This window comes from Lithobates pipiens, unplaced genomic scaffold, assembly GCF_037356315.1.
Source record: "Lithobates pipiens isolate NorthernLeopardFrog02 unplaced genomic scaffold, aLitPip1_a1.2 Scaffold_27, whole genome shotgun sequence".
NCBI lineage: Eukaryota > Metazoa > Chordata > Amphibia > Anura > Ranidae > Lithobates > Lithobates pipiens.
Genome location: NW_027507788.1, coordinates 120,791,823 through 120,808,324, shown reverse-complemented (window position 1 = coordinate 120,808,324; position 16,502 = coordinate 120,791,823). Strand labels below are relative to the sequence as shown.

The following is a 16,502-nucleotide window of genomic DNA, read 5'->3' as shown; positions in this document are numbered from 1 at the left end:
TTCAATTTTACATTCCTATTTTTTTTTTTCTGATCTTTTGAGATTTTCTTCTTTATTTGTTGTAGATCCAAATGGAGAACAATTGCTAAACACTGGTGTTGGGAAGCATTCAATCAATAGGTCAACCTCCTGGAATAATGGAACAGAAACCTGTCCATATGCGACTGCAAATGGGAATGCAGACTCAAAACCAAGGCCAAGACTGCCCTCGGCTCCAGAATAATACATAGAGAAACTTAACTTGCTAAAGAAATACAAATCCGGATATTTGGGCAAAATGCCCAAAAAATTCTTACTATGGTCTTCTGAATAATCTACATAAGATACTTGATGAGATGACAAGGTCAATTTGATTTTCATTGTTTACCTTTTTAGGTCTACAAGCTGCAGAAGAAATGGAAAAACTTAGGACTTGAACTTGTCCATGAACATGGTGCACAACACGAGCTGGTGCAATTATTTTAATGTTGTAAGGAAAATGATAGCTGCTGGGATAATGGTTAAATATATACAAGGATTTACAATGTCAACAAAGCCAATGGGCCACCAGATGGAATTTTGCATAGATCTGGTGGGACATGAGATGTAAATATGTTCATAACTATAATGTATGTTGTACCGTGGAGGTATGTCTCTTATTCTATTGAAACTTTTGTTATCTTTACTTTCTCCCAGATGCAGAAAACATGGGTAACTTGTTAAATCCAATGTACATAAATATTGGTTTATGGATAAAGGGATTGTTTAAAGGCTTGGTATACTTCATCTGAACGAAGTTGGCAAGAATAATTTGTGTGATGTGTTACTTGCCCGGCGTTGAAAATACTGCCATATCGGCACACGTGGCCCCTATGGGGCCATGGGTGTTGGGAAATAATTTGGTACCCCCCCCCCCTTTGTTTTCCTGAGAGTGTTGGCAGTAAGGAGTGGAGTTGTATAGCTGCTTTCCACAGGTCAATGCTTGCACAGTTTTTTTGCATGCTTCATATGGCATGCACACGTAGCATCATTTGTATACTTTGTAATACTACAGGACTACAAAAAATGTTTGTATTATGCGTGCCATCATATTTGGTCGCAAATTTCCAACTTTTTGGCAGTGGGTAGTTTAGTATCTAGACGTTCCCCTGATCGGTTACTGTAATATACTTTGGCACATTAAATACATAACATATACTTGCTCCCAAAATCTTGTCCAAGCATAGAAGCTTTGTACTTGGGTTTCAGCCTATTTATAAGCCATGGATAATGCTGATGAAGCCACCCAGAGTTTTGATGATGTAGTAATATAATAATTGAAACAAGAGAAATGATGAACATGACTATTTTTATATTCAATAAAAACTCCTGAATAGAGGACACATCCACATGACATGTGAAATCAGTGGAAGTCTTATAGTGTGAAGCAGGCTAGTCGGGGACATGGGCATTTGGGCACCGTGCCCATCGTTTATGGTGGTGGCTCTGGACGTGGGTAAAAAGGGCGTAGCCATTGACCCAAATGGCCGGTACAGGTCCTGAGCCCCTGGCTCGCTTAGACTTCACCGCATAAGTGGAACGTATACGCGTTTTCATACCTCATGCTCCCTGCTTTCTCTACTTAATTTCCTCCCCTTTCAGCTCTACTTTCTGTACACCTGGTTTTGTGAGTGGTTCCTCTGCAAGGGTCATGGCAAACAAAAAGATTCTGGGGTCCTCTGAGCTGGATGTTGCATCTTTCAGAACAGCTGCTGCTCAGGACAGGCCAGCCTTTTGAACGTTTAAAAGGATCAAACTGTAAAATGGTACATGAAAGGAATTCAGGGGCTGGTGAAGGGAATTGCAGTACTAGTCACAGGGCAAGGTGAGCAATGACCAAGCATAATTGCTACAAGCTAAAATGACAACTCTGATAGCACAGGATCGAATACAGTGATTGACAGATATACCAGGTCAGAACAAGTACATGACAATGTTAACCTGCCTTCACGCAGTTGCAAAAATGAAAGATGCAGTCTCCATTGCCAGTAATTCTCCCTCATGCAAAAACCACACGCAAAGCTGTATCTCCAGTAGTTTCTCATTTACCTAGGATACCCAACCGCTCCAGTTCCGCCTTCTCACATAGGCCAATCTCCTTCCTTACAGCCAGCGGGAGTGCAGGAGTAAAAAATACTAGACCAAATAAGCCAACATCTACTACTGGACTGAATGAAATTGTAGACTGCAGCCAATCTCAAGTTAGATGACATAGCTGGACAAGAACTAGCCAAACAAGCTTAGCAAGAAATGGTGATATTTCCTTCTATTCAATGGCCTCAGAACTCTGGCTCAAGAGTTATTACTGCTTGGCCCTCCTGGAAATGGAAAAATTATGCTGGCAAAACCAGCAGCTGCTAAATCAAATACAACATTTTGTAAATCTAAATGCAGCACGTTTCACTTCAAAATATATAGGAGAGGAGGAAAAATGTGCGTAGGTCGTCTTTGGGGGACAAGGGAACTTGTCTTCCTTTTTTTTTATTTATTTTTTATAGTTTAGTTTTTTTTTTTTTTTTTTTTTATGTGAATGAAGAGTGAGAACATGATGCTAGCAGGTGATTAAAAGCAGAATTGTTGATAGTTTGATGGATTACAGTCTGGAGGAGATGATCGAGTGTAGTCATGGGCTTTACTAATAGACCTCAAGAGCAGGTGATTCACAAAGGTTTGTCTCCTTACCAAATGTAGAAACGAGGCTTTCTGCTTTTAAAACAACCTTTTAAGCAAGCAAGGGAACCCACTGACACAGGTATTGCCTCAGCTTGGCAGGCAGGAAGTGCAGTGTTAGAGCTTCTACCCTGGAATCATAGATTTAATTGAATAAAGAATTTGACGATACCATGGTTTGAAAGACCAAAGGATCCACAAGCCTGCTTGCTAAATGGCAAATGTGATCCTGGAAGCCTTTGGAGAGATTTAATTAAAAAAATAAAAATAAAATTAAGCTCACTTGTGTGCACTTAAACTTTAGAAACCTAAAAGGAAAGTGAAAACAATGGCATAGTAAGAGGATGTTTTGCCTTTTTATATTTCTGTTTTTCTTATTGGGAGCTTCCTGTTATCCAAGTCTCCTAAAAGAAATAGCTGACTTCATTAGATGGGGTAGCTGGCAACTTTCATCTTCTGTGTTCATCAGCTCATGCGCGCAAAGGGGATATTGGGTGTACGAAGATCTGCCTTGCGTGCATGTTTTTTTTTGGGGGGGGTGGAGGTTTTGTCTGCACATCTTTTTAATAACCGTCCCTAGCATTTACTAACTGTAAATGGTTTTTATTTCTGGCTCTGTGAAGATTAGATTGTGGCAGTCATCTGCTTAAAGTTGAACTGGTAGGTATATTAGGAGTGAAGTCCAATGCGATGTATGCCACCTCCTGGACTTATCGCTTTAATTTTAACTCCAGGAAGATCACTTCTGGAGCTCTGATACTGTGCCTTCTTATCTCGGCTCCTTTAACCACTTCAATACCGGGCCTATTCTGGCACTTCTCCTCTTCATGTAAAAATCAGTATTTTTTGCTAGAAAATTGCTCAGAACCCCCAAACATTATATATGTTTTTTTTAGCAGACACCCTAGGGAATAAAATGGCAGTCATTGCAACTTTTTAGCTCACAAGGTATTTGCGCAATAATTTTTCAAACTGCTTTTTTTTTGGAAAAAACGGTTTCACAAATGAAGAAAATTACAAAACCGTAAAGTTAGCCCAATTTTTTTATATAATGTGAAAGATGTTATGCCGAGTAAATAGATACCTAACATGTCACGCTTTAAAATTGCGCACAATCATGGAATGTCGCCAAACTTCGGTACTTAATCTCCATAGGCGACACTTTAAATTTTTTTACAGGTTACCAGTTTAGAGTTACAGAAGAGCGTGAGCTACCGGGACAGGGTCGTTTTTCTTTTTTTATTTTTTTTACACTTTTTAAAAAAAAAATTTGATCACTTTTATTCCTATTACAAGGAATGTTAACATCCCTTGTAATAGGAATCTATGTGACATGTCCTCTTTATGGAGAGATGTGGGGTCGGTAAGACCCCACATTTCTCCTCCAGGCTGGAAAGCATGAGATCGGGGAAAAAAAAATTCACAGATCTCATGCTGACAGCCGTGATCGTGGCTTTGTTTACTTCTGGGTACCCGGCCTCCGACGGTCATAGAGATGACTGGTGACCATCTGGTCACCGGAAATCTCTATGCAGGTCATCCGGCGGTGGGCGATTCTTTCTGCGGGCCCCCGATGGCACCGGATGACGGCAGGGGGCGTCCCCTCCCGTTGCCTATAAGAACAATCAAGCAGTGGAACTGCTGCTATGATTGTTCTTATCGTGCACAGAATCGCCGGCCGGAAAGATTGATATCTGAATGATGCCTGTAGCTATAGGCATCATTCAGATATCCCCCCACAAACTAGAGGACATAATTTTACTATGGCCGGGTATTGAAGTGGTTAAGTGCAGAGTTGATGCAACTTCTATGCCTGCCACTGCCCTCTTCCTGCCCAATCACAAAAGTCTTTGTAGTGGGGAGGGGCAGGCAGAGCTGCTGTGTGCTTATCTCCTCTCAGAGCCTCCACAAGGTAAAGTAAAAGGGAGGTAAGTGGTAAGACCTCTAGGAGTAAAAGAGAAAAATTGTCATGTAAAAAGTCCAGGAGAGAGCCTGCACCCCATCAGACTTAACGCAGAATATGCCTGCATATTTATCTAAATGGCTGAATTTCTGGAGTTCAGCATTACTGTGCCAAAGAAAACATTGTGGTAGCACAGAAAATAAAAAGCACATGAATGCAATGAATTAGCTGGCTTTATTTGTAGTAAGTTCTCCAGCCTTGTAACTCCCCTCACATTTGAATGTCTAGAGGCATACAGTTTATTGGATGTAACATTAATGTAACTCTAGTATGTTTAAAATTGCATGATTTGTTCACCTAATATGTTGACAAATATGCAAATTTTATTTTTCAATATAACATTTCAAAAAACATGATTTTTTTTTTTTAATCTAAAATGTTTTTTAAAAAAAGGTATTCATAACCCTACTGGATATTCTGCTGCTTTGTTGTATTGTATCATAAGGAAAGTTAAATACTTTGTTCTTGAGATTCAACATGCACCCCCAGGTGGCAATACAAGAATTGGGGAAGAAAATTCCTGTCTACGCCCTTTCCATTCCGTGTTTAATGTCCTCTTATTACTAGATTAGGAATACAGGATGATTATAGTGCCTTTCCTCTTCTGTAACCCAGGGACACTTTTTTTTTTTTTTTTTCCTATCTAAACAGGTGGATTTGAAGCAACTTTGTATTTTTTAACCACTTCAACCCCTTAGGAGGTACCCATACTCCTTCAAGCTGAAACGGTTATACCGGGATGATACCTGCACCTGCAGGCATCATCCTGGTATCAGTTTTCTGCCGACGATGGCCTTTTGTGTGGAATTGATCCGAGCGGCTACACAGCTGCTTGATCACTTCTACAGGGTGCAGAAGGGGGCTCCCCCTTACACGGCTTCCTTCTGTGATTTAAGAAACCAGAAGCAACAAGGATTGTCTCACTTTAGTTTTGGTTTGATGTTTACAAGCTGTTACTGGCTTGTAAAGCATCTGATCAAACCAATCTCTAATAGACCCAGACCTCTTTATAAAGCAGACCTGTCATGCTTATTGCTATCACAGGGGATGTTGTTCATTCCATGTGTACAATAAAGTTGAAAAAAAGTTAAAGGGACAGTGTTAAGTTTTGAATAATTTTTAAACATTTTAAAGCCTACTCCCGTGCTCATGTGCAAATGCATACATAAGTCGCACGCACATATGTAAATGGTAATTGCAGCACAGATGAGGTATCGCTGCGAATATCAGAGCAATACTAGCACCAGACCTGTGTAATTCCAAACTTATTGGTAACTTATAATGTCTTTTAAAGCATCGCCTATAGAGATTTTTAGGTACTTTAGTTTTAATGCAGATTTTTACATGTATAACAGAATTGGCCTGGAGGAACAGTGTAAGGCCTCTTTCACACGGGTGATCCTTTCAGGTCCGCCTGTCAGGTTTTTTTGTTTGTTTTTTTAGGCGGACCTGAACGGATGCTCCATAGACCTCTATGGAGCGATGGTTGTCAGCAGTGATATGTCCACTGACATCCGCTCCGAAAAAGTGTGACGGGTGAAAACCCTACTTTTCCATCCATCATTGTATCGGATGAAACTGACTCTACAGTCCATCTTCATCCGATTTCCCCATAGGGGAGAATAGCGCTCTGACAGGTCCGTCGCTGCACAAAGTGCAGAGACAGACCTGTCCTCTGCTTGGTCAGTGGGGATTGACAGAGCGATCCCCCGCCGAGCAGAGCGGGCTCCGTACACATGTCCGTGTGAAGGAGCCCTAAAGTGTGTATGTTCTCCCCCCCCCCCATGCATTTGATTCCTATAGGGACACCCATGACTTGAAAATTCTATGGAAGCTGATTTAAGTTTGTGTTTGTGTGTGTGTGTGTGTGTGTGTGTGTGTGTGTGTGTATATATTAGATTTCTGTTGGCCATGAAGTGGCACATTTTCTGTTTATAAGGCCAAAACATGAAAATTGTCATTCCTGATGACTCCGGAGATGCAATGAATAGAAATGTACAGAAAAAAATACTTGGGAACATGACTTTTTTTTTTTTTTTTGGCTCTGGTATCTTTATAATCCTGTTGTTGCCCTTTGTAGATCAAATAAGTCATTTTTGTAAGGTACAGAACACTATTTTTAAGATATCTTACATCTTTAAAATATGACGAGTAAATACAACCTTTTTTTATTCCTTTTTGAAAGGATATTATTTTCTTTGTTTACATTTTTATGTATGAAATATAGTAGCGTTGTTTCAAGGGTCTGGAAAAGGAATAGAGCAGTGTGGAATAACCTGTTCTGTTTCTTTCCTTATTGAAATTGATACTCTGAACGTTGTTCTAAAATGAAATGAAAGTTGTTTTGTAATTGCATATTTTATACATGGGTATAAAATATTTAGTTTTGTTAACCTGTTGTGTTTATACTCTAAGAAAATGCTTTTGGTTTTAAATATGATGTAAAAAAAAATATATCTATATATTCATTATGAATAGTTTCTCATTTTGAAGTACAAAAGAGACAAATTTTGTCTTTCTATTCAGCACACATTTCTAATAGCACAGCATTGATTGGGAGAAGGAAAGTAATAGTGAATATTCAGTGTGTATAAATAAAAACAAACCTTTATATGACAAATCAAATGCATTCCCACCAATGTTTATGCTGTCTGTAGCCATTGGGCAGGGAATGGCAACCTTACTCCAAATTGGACAAAACCCACACATTGATCACATAGTTAGGCTGGGTTCACACATATGCGAATTGGATGCGAGTTTCCCTACATCCAATTCACATGACAGGAGAGTGCCTGGCTCTCAATGGAGCCAGTTCACACACCTCCGTGGTGGCTCCGGAGTGGATTGCACAGGAGTCCTGTATGTCTTTGGCTCAGTTTCAGGTCAGAATTCAGGGAAAAATTTGGGCCTGATTCGCCCCTGAAACAAAGAACACGGACACATCAGACCCCTGCTGTCAGCTGCATACGCTTTAAGTGTGAACCCACTTTAAAAATTGTTGTCAACCTCTAGGATGAAAAATTACAAAGCATATCATTTCTTTGAAATCTTCTCTCTGCTATTTGAATGTATCACTGATGAGCTGATGAGATTCTACCAACACAACGGCCTCCCTGGTGATGCCCCCTCCCTCATCACACAGTAGGTGACAGCCTCGGCTATGTGTGTGTCCTTATTGCAGTGTGTAGAGGGGATGTGTCACTCCCTTCACTCAGGTTTCCTAGAGCTCTGCACTCTAGCTCTGCAGTATATGTGGCATTAGCTCTCCATCCCCTGCTTTATACTGCTGAGAAATAGCCTTTGTTCTGTGTACTTTCAACTTGTATAGAGAAGAGTGGGCTGCAGATAAACAGGTACAACTCATGTAGGAGAATTTGTTTCATCTGAGGGCAGTCACCTCGGTGGGTATATGTAAAGGGTTTACAGCCACTTCAATAACCCATTGTAGTTCGGGCATTGAAAACAGAACTGTTAACTAACTGTGCATTGAGTGAGTAAAATTGCCAGCATTTTGCAGAACACTTGGATCCGCTTTTGATGCGGAGTGTGAATGCAGCAAGCACTCATTCTATAGAAAAATAAAATTTTGTCTTGTGTGGTTATTTGGGTAGAAAGGTCTGTTTTTCAGGTTCAGGAATCCAAATTGGATCTATGCAGGTCTCAAAGGTGGGCCCTCACTGGCATTCTATTTTACAGTCCATATGTGCACCTCTTAAGCTGGCCATACATGTATCAAAATTTGGCAGGTTCAGCAGGGACCGGCTGACTTTCGCTGTGTGGTTGCACAGAAGTGGATCTACCCATCGAATTCTGTTCCACCACCCTGCTGGTATATTCTTACTCTATCAACGACGCTGGCAATAGACTGCAGTGCTAATCTGTGTATTCTAATGTCAGGGAAGCTTCCCCATGGTCAGAATACAATGACAAAATGAGGCAGATTCCCCAATCCACCTCAAATTTGTTGATTGGGGGGGGGGAAGAGAGAGAATTAGGTCAGTTTTGTATGGCCTGTGTATGGCCAACTTTAGTTTGCTCACCCACTGCAGACTATGAATTATCTCTGAAGATGAACAGAGACCCACATATGCTTGGGACTGGATTGACTGAGCGCATTTAAGGATTTACATGCGACCCTCAACTCACCACCTACTCTTTGGATCCTATGCAAACTCGGGGTGCTGTTTTTTGCAGTTAGTCGCTTGCTAACTTAAAAGTAACCTAATGGGAAGCAAAACAGGCCTGGCTGATCTGACCCTTTTTGCTTCAGTACCTTGAGTCGCTAGCCTAGAACAATTCAGATCAGGTCTGATGACTTTCCTGCTGTGCATACTTTATTGACTTTAAGGGTTTAACCTCAGACATGAAGTGAACAAAGCATATCCCTCCTATAGTGTGTGCTTGTCTCAATACAGAGCACTAAGTGTCATTTCTGTCCCCTTCTTTGTTGCTCTTTCATAATTAGTCACTTCTGACAAGTTTCTCTAACACCAAGAGAAGGTGACGGGAGGTATTTTCAGCTGATTGACAACTCCAATTCTGTTGCTGTGTCCCTTCACTCCAATCCGCTCTCAGAGCTCTCGTCACTGATGTAACGTCAGCTCTCCGCCCCCTGCTCTTCAGAGCTTGGAGATCCTGTGAAAATTCTGCACTTTGGATGTAGGGAAAAGGCGGGTGTAGATACAGGTACAACTTGCGTAGGAGGATTTGTTTCATGTGTATATCACCTGAGGCCAGTCACTTCACTTATGTGAGGGTTTACTGTCACTTTAAGAAATTGTTGGCATCACAGCTGAGCGACTAGTATTTTCAGAAGAAGTCCGCTATGGAGGGCACTGTATTTCTCTTGTGACCGGCTTACTTTGATAAATAAACTCACCCCAGGCTGTTCGTATAAATCAGGGATTTTTATGAGCTTTTCTTTCTCAATAGTACATTGCTATGTGATAACATACATATTGTGTGCAGTAGTGTGAATTCACAGTTGAATATGATCTAGTTTCTTAAGGTTTTGTGGCCCAGATGACCAGTATGATAGAACTATCAAAAGAGGTCTTTTTTTTTTTTTTTCGCCTAGAGCAACAATGGCTCTACATTGTTAGACAATCAGCTAATGCTGCCTACTAGAATAAAGATCAAAGGGAAGGATTCATTAAAAGCGAAAAGGAAATGGGCACTGAAGTTACTGCTGATGGCAACCTTTCAGATTTCACCTTTCATTTTTTTTGCAGAAATGAAACGATACATCTGATTGGTATGGACAAACTCTGTTTTATTCCAGATTTTATGAATCGGCTCCAAAGTGTCTTAACTACTCTAAGGGCCTGTTCACATCTGTGTGCTTTTGCTGAATTAAAACGCACCTGCTCAGTGCGTCAAAAGCACATGTAAAATTGTCCCCTTAAATACTTTGTAACTCTTCACATCTGTGCGGTGCACTGTGCTTTTGAAAAGTCCTGCTTGTTGCCACTTTAGTGGGTTTTGTAAAAAATAAATGCTGCTTCCATTAGTCAATGCACAAAAAACGCAAGGTTCCAAGTGCAATTTTTGAGTCACATGTTTACTTTTCCCAGGTAACCAGGGAGGAAACTCATGTAACATGCATTACACATTGCATTGAATTGCAGCGCAACACATTATAAATGCTCTATAACACAATATGCATTTAAAAAAAGACATTGAGTTCTACAATGCACAGATGTGAACAGGCCCAAGGGAAAAAATAATTATCAATAAACAAAAACACAATTCATGAATTGTGACCTTTTTTTAAACTTTTAATTTTATTTGTGTGGAGAGGTATGTGGCTATTTTGCTATGCATTTTTTTTTTTTTTAAACCATTAATTTCTAGTTTGCTGTCAGTCACTGAAGGTCTTTCACTGCATGACTGTATGTCCATTTAATCTTTTCAAAGAAATGTATACATATATTTTTTCGTTATTTTATAATATATTTTAAGACAGACTACAGTTGAGAGATTAAACCAAGGGAAAGGCTTTTATTGTACAGTTCTTATACCTGTATATTAACTGTTCTACATTCCATTACTGAAAACATTAAAATGATTAAAATTTTGGCAGTGGATGTGACCTTTTTGTTTTTTGTTTTAACAAGCGATATTGATCAGTGGATATTTGGAAGGATGCAATACAATACTATAGCATGAGAGCTCATGTGGCTTAAACCAGGTTCTCCTTGTCCAAAAGTAAGATATGTTTTAATAGCCAATGTAAAGAGGAACTACAAGTTGAAAGATATGGAGAAGTCCTTACAGCTGAGCTAAACCCACAAAGAACTTCTTTTCAGTTTAAAGTCCCTAGAATTTGTTTTTAGTTTTTCATATTTTCAGCATTACAGAAATGATCTGCTGATCCTTTTAGAAATGCAGTGACTCAGTCACTATATCTGAGCTGAACAGACCAAAAAGTTGTTCTCTTTAGTTCATTGATGGACACAGCACTCCATTAATCCTTACTATAGGGTTATATCGCCTTCTGCTGGAGTAGGACTAGGCAGAACAAAGTGTCTATGCCCATGGGCTATCCTCAGCTGGCATATAACCAACTCTGCTGTAGGCATTCACTTTGTTTCTGTCTAGCCAGGAGTAAAGATCTAGGTTCCCTGCTGGGATCTTTTGGCCCTAGCAAATATTTTTCTTTTTTCCTCCTTCCATGCATCTATTTTTTTGTTTGTTTTTTTTTTGTTTTTCTCCTGGGAGACATCTCTTCCTCCCTCTCCCCCCCCCCCCCCCCCCGTGAATGTTTCCTGAGGTGGGAGTTTATGTGCTGCTAAATGTACTGCCCTATAAGTGTGCAGTAGCTGGAGTCTGGCAGGGTGTCCCAGTGCGGAAGTCCCCCCCCCCCCCCATCTTCCCTTCATCCCCCTTCTGTGGGTGTTCTTGTGCCAGTGTGGGTGCAGTACCTGCAGGTGTGTTCCAGTGCAGAGGAGGCTTCTGTTAATGGCGGCCATTTTCCCTTGGTCCAGCGCAATGCTGGAAAGTAAGGATGAGCTTTGGCGTGTTCGCACACCCCACGTGCAGAGCCCGCCAGGAAGGCTTCACTGCGCTAATCACAGTGTGACATTTCCCAATCTCTGCAGCCACGCATTAGGACAATGTCTCAATGCTTGTGATTAGCTCAGAGCTGACTTCCTGGCGGACTCTGCATGTGGGGTGTGTGAACACACCGGAGCTCATCCTTACTGGAGACAGCCTGAGCTGTGCAGAGACAGACCGAGGCAGGACACATGATATGCAGAGAAACCATACAAAAAATCTGCAGTCACCAGTGATACACCTCCCATCCCTATATACATATACATATATATATATATACAAAGAAAGAGTCGCCTTGGGACTTTAAATGAGGTGGTCGCAGTTAACCACTGAGTAATGAGTAATAGTATAAATGTTTATTAAAATGTACATACATGGATGATATTGCATATTGGCTCAGCCAATGGATTTGCACATAATGAAGAGAATAAATAAAGTTGATACAAACATACAATGCAATATATATACAAATGCATGCATCAGAAAACCAGACGTGCGTTTCACAAGATCATTGCTCGCTCATCATGTGGATGCACATGAGCTGTATCTAAATAAACAAAAAGATGTGTCACAGTGGTACATGTAAGAACAATGGCAGAATTGGCTAGAGCAAAACGGCCCAATACTTACCAATAAACAAAACCAGTGTTTCCATCACTGAACCCCCAAATGGACGGCAGCAGCAAGAGTATGGCACGGGAGCTGAGGGGGAGAAGACTAGCATGGATACCCCCAAGGGGAATGCCAGGCAGCAGACATGGTGAAGGTGAATGGTCCTAATTGTCTCAGTATGTAACTTGATAGATATCAGCTGTAAACCTAGATGTATGTCTCTGATTTGCCAAATTTAGTAAGATGAACAACAAGTTATATAATGTAATAATAATTTGTATGAGAGCATGTATACTCCAGCATAAGTACCGTATATACTCGAGTATAAGCCGAGATTTTCAGCCTCTTTTTTGAGGCTGAAAGTGCCCCCCTCGGCTTATACTCGAGTCATCGCTGTCTGCCCGCTCGATCAGCGTGTCGAGCAGACAGACAGCGGCCATTCTATAATTCAAAAGCCGCGCCTCCGGCTCCGCCTTCGCCTGTGATAGGCGGAACACTGAATTTCCCAGCAGCCTGTGTTCCGCCTATCACGGACATCGTATCATCCTCGTACTACGGACGAGGATGATACGATGTACGTGATAGGCGGAACACAGGCTGCTGGGAAATTCAGTGTTCCGCCTATCACAGGCGAAGGCGGCGGCGCAGCTTTTGAATTTTACAATGGCCGCCGAGGCGCCGACGAAGAGGGCACGGGACGGAGGCAAGGCACGGCGGCGAGGCACGGAGGCAAGGAGGCAAGGCACGGGACGGAGGCTCGGGACAAAGGCTCGGGACACAGGTAGGCTGGACACACACACACACACACACACACACACGGATGGATACACACACACACAGGGATGGATGGATGGATGGAGACACACACACACAGGGATGGATGGATGGATGGATGGAGACACACACACACAGGGATGGATGGATGGATGGACACACACACACACAGGGATGGATGGACGGACACACAGGGATGGACGGACACACAGGGATGGACGGACACACAGGGATGGACGGACACACACACAGGGATGGACAGGCATGTCTTACCCTCGGCTTATACACGAGTCAATAAGTTTGCCAGTTTTTTTGGGGGTAAATTGGGGGCCTCGGCTTATATTCGGGTCGGCCTATACTCGAGTATATACGGTATATATGGCAAGCCTTACTAAATAAGCACAATAGACAAAAGTTGTACAATTATTTGTATAGAAACATGTGAACTGACCTGATCCAATAATGGAGCAGACATAGAGACCATGAGTAAAGTGAATCCTGAAAAAATGGGTTTGTCTGGGAAATCAACCCTTATAGTAGGAAAAGATTGTGTAAAGCAGTGTTTTAAATGAAACAAAAAGTGCAGGGAATGCAGATGAAGCACCGAGTGACTGTATATCAAGGTAAATACTCTCCCCACCCTAGCAAACAGCTCAACTGCAATGGAAATCTGTGATGTGCATAGTATTGGTGAGTGAAGGAAGTGATCTCAGCCATGTCACACCCCTGACTTTTATCCCCGAAGGGGTCCGCTCCGCCCCTAACGCCATGCGAGGATGGATTGGTGAGCCAAGGCTGGGGCGTCAGCTGCCAATGGGAGTACGCATGCACAGTGGACTCCAGTCCATCCAAGATAATATATATTAGAAGAACGCGGTTTTGCCTGTAAGCCTCTCTTTTTTGAGAGCTGGACCCCAGGAACCAGGACTCTTTTTGGTCATGTCAATACCTAAAGTTGCTCCTGTGGGGTGCTATACAGGTCCAAAGTAGTGGAACCCCTATAATGGGGACCTGGTCTTTGAAGGTTTACTAATGCTGCCCGCCATGAGAGGTGAAATTTGGATCTGTCTGTTTTCAGCAGTATCCTGCAGCGAGGAAAAACCATAGGAACTGTAAAGTCCACCTATGCCTTTTTTCCATATAAAGCAACCTTGTAATGCCTAAAAATCTCCTAGAGGGAGTAAAGATAACATACCTTGATACATTGTTCTTCAGCAGCTCTGTGTCCAAGCTTTATACGACATGTGTGTGTCCCAGCAGCAGGAGGGAGTTCTTAATCGAACAGAGGTGTTCCTCTCCCCCAAGGGACTTGGGGGTACAGCATATTATGTATAATGGCTCCTGTTTTATATAAAAAAATAAAATAAAGTACTGTTCATGCCTGTTTATGTTGGGAGTATCCACGTTTTATAACACTGTCTGTCTGTATGATTTTGACTGAGAACACAGCTAAACTATTGCTCAGCATGTAGTACAGAGTTCTTCTGCTTTTGTGCTTAGCACTATGTCTTCCAGAGCTACCACAAAGGTGCCAAAAAAATTCCACCCCCCAGGCACTGGGAACTCCAGTCATGCCTGCACACTGATGGCAAGCCAGGGTGAGTCATTGGAACCTATTGGTGGTGCAACTGCTTCTCACACTTCAGCCCCTGTATACGTGACTGAAGATGCATTTTCCTCTGCCCTGCAGGCTTAGAAGGAAGATTAGCGGCTTTAATCCAAATCCTCCATACAAATGGATAGGAAACATGCTAGATCCCCCTACCCCACCTCAAACCCTTTACCAAGGGAACAGTGTGCACAGGATGAGGTATTACCCTCAGGCGATTACGTGGAAAAACAAGCAGATTAGTCTTCTGTGTAGGAAACTACTGTTGCAACCTCACAATCTGAGAGATTGATGGTAAAAACTCTTACGAAGATGCTTCGTTCCACTTTCAAGCTACCTCTAACAGAGTCAGCTGAAAGTTTGATTTCTTCCTTGGCTTCTTTAACCACTTGGCGACCGCCGCACGACGATGTACGTCGACAGAATGGCACGGGCAGGCATAAGGGCTTACATGTACGTCCTTGCCTGCCCGGTGCCTGCGGCGGTCGGTATTCGTTCGGGAGCGATCCCGGACGAGGGGACGGCCATTCATTCATGGCCACCCCCTCGCGATCGCTCCCGACGAATGAAAATGTCCCGTGACATCATTTCCTCTCCTGTAATGTAAACACAGGAGAGGAAGTGATGTATTCTCTCCTCCGTGTCGGTATTTTTCGTTCCGGCACCGAGGAGAGAGGTTCGGTGAGTTGCACCAACACACCACACATACAGTAGAACATGCCAGGCACGCTCACACCCCCCCCTTTACCCCCCCGATCACCCCCCAATTACCCCTGCCCCCCCAGTCACAGTGACACCAATTGCTTTTTTTTTTTTTTTGCATTGGTGTCATTTGTGACTGTAATAACTGTTAGGGCAGTTAGGGTTAGCCCCCTTTAGTTCTAATGTGCCCCCCTAACCCCCCCAATAAAGGTTTAACCCCGTGATCACCCCCCGTCGCCAGTGTCACTAAGGCTGGGTTCACATTGCAGCGGTTTATGAGAACGAATGTGATTCGCACCGCACTGCAGTGCAAATCACATCCGATCTCTGTGCGATTTGAGTTCAGCCATACAGATAGTATGGCTGAGTTCGTGTCGCACCCGCCGCAAATTCGCACGGGACCCTTTTTTGGCCCGCAGCAGAATCGGATCGCATGGGTGTTCACACCATGCGATCCGAGTTTGCAGATCGCACTGCGATATGCGAACTGATCTGGGGGTGTCATTAACATTTCACTGACACTCCCAGCAGTTCGCATAGGGCAGTGTGAACTGCCGCCGGGAGGCATGCGATGCGGGAACCCGCCGCGGATTCATGGCGTTCCCGCATCGCTCCAGTGTGAACCCAGCCTAATAAGCGATAGTTTTTCTGATCGCTGTATTAGTGTCACAGGTGACGCTAGTTAGGCAGGTAGGTATTTAGGTTCGCCGCAGCTTTTTATAGCGCCAGGGACCCCCATATACTACCGCATAAAGCCCCCTGATTGCCCCCTAGTTAACCCTTTCACCAGTGATCACCATATAACTGTTACAGGTGACGCTGGTTGGTTAGTTATTTTTTTATAGTTTCAGGGCACCCGCCATTTATTACCTAATAAAGGTTTAACCCCCTGATCACCCGGCGGGTGTCATTTGTGACTGTAATAACTGTTAGGGCAGTTAGGGTTAGCCCCCTTTAGTTCTAAGGTACCCCCCTAACCCCCCCAATAAAGGTTTAACCCCGTGATCACCCCCGTCGCCAGTGTCACTAAGGCTGGGTTCACATTGCAGCGGTTTATGAGAACGGATGTGATTCGCACCGCACTGCAGTGCAAATCAC

At 42.7% G+C, this 16,502-nt stretch overlaps 1 protein-coding gene and 1 pseudogene across 1 annotated transcript in view; both read left to right on the top strand.

The window, feature by feature from the left end:
* Nucleotides 1–10,732, top strand: part of LOC143934101 (cytoplasmic phosphatidylinositol transfer protein 1-like) — a 223,820-nt gene extending 213,088 nt beyond the window's left edge. The window contains exon 10 of the mRNA XM_077457416.1: nucleotides 66–10,732. Coding sequence (XP_077313542.1) covers nucleotides 66–223 — 158 coding nt within the window. The 3' untranslated portion in view covers nucleotides 224–10,732. The remainder of the gene's footprint in view (nucleotides 1–65) is intronic.
* Nucleotides 1,242–2,516, top strand: LOC143932980 (spastin pseudogene; annotated as a pseudogene).
* Nucleotides 10,733–16,502: the final 5,770 nt, after the last annotated feature.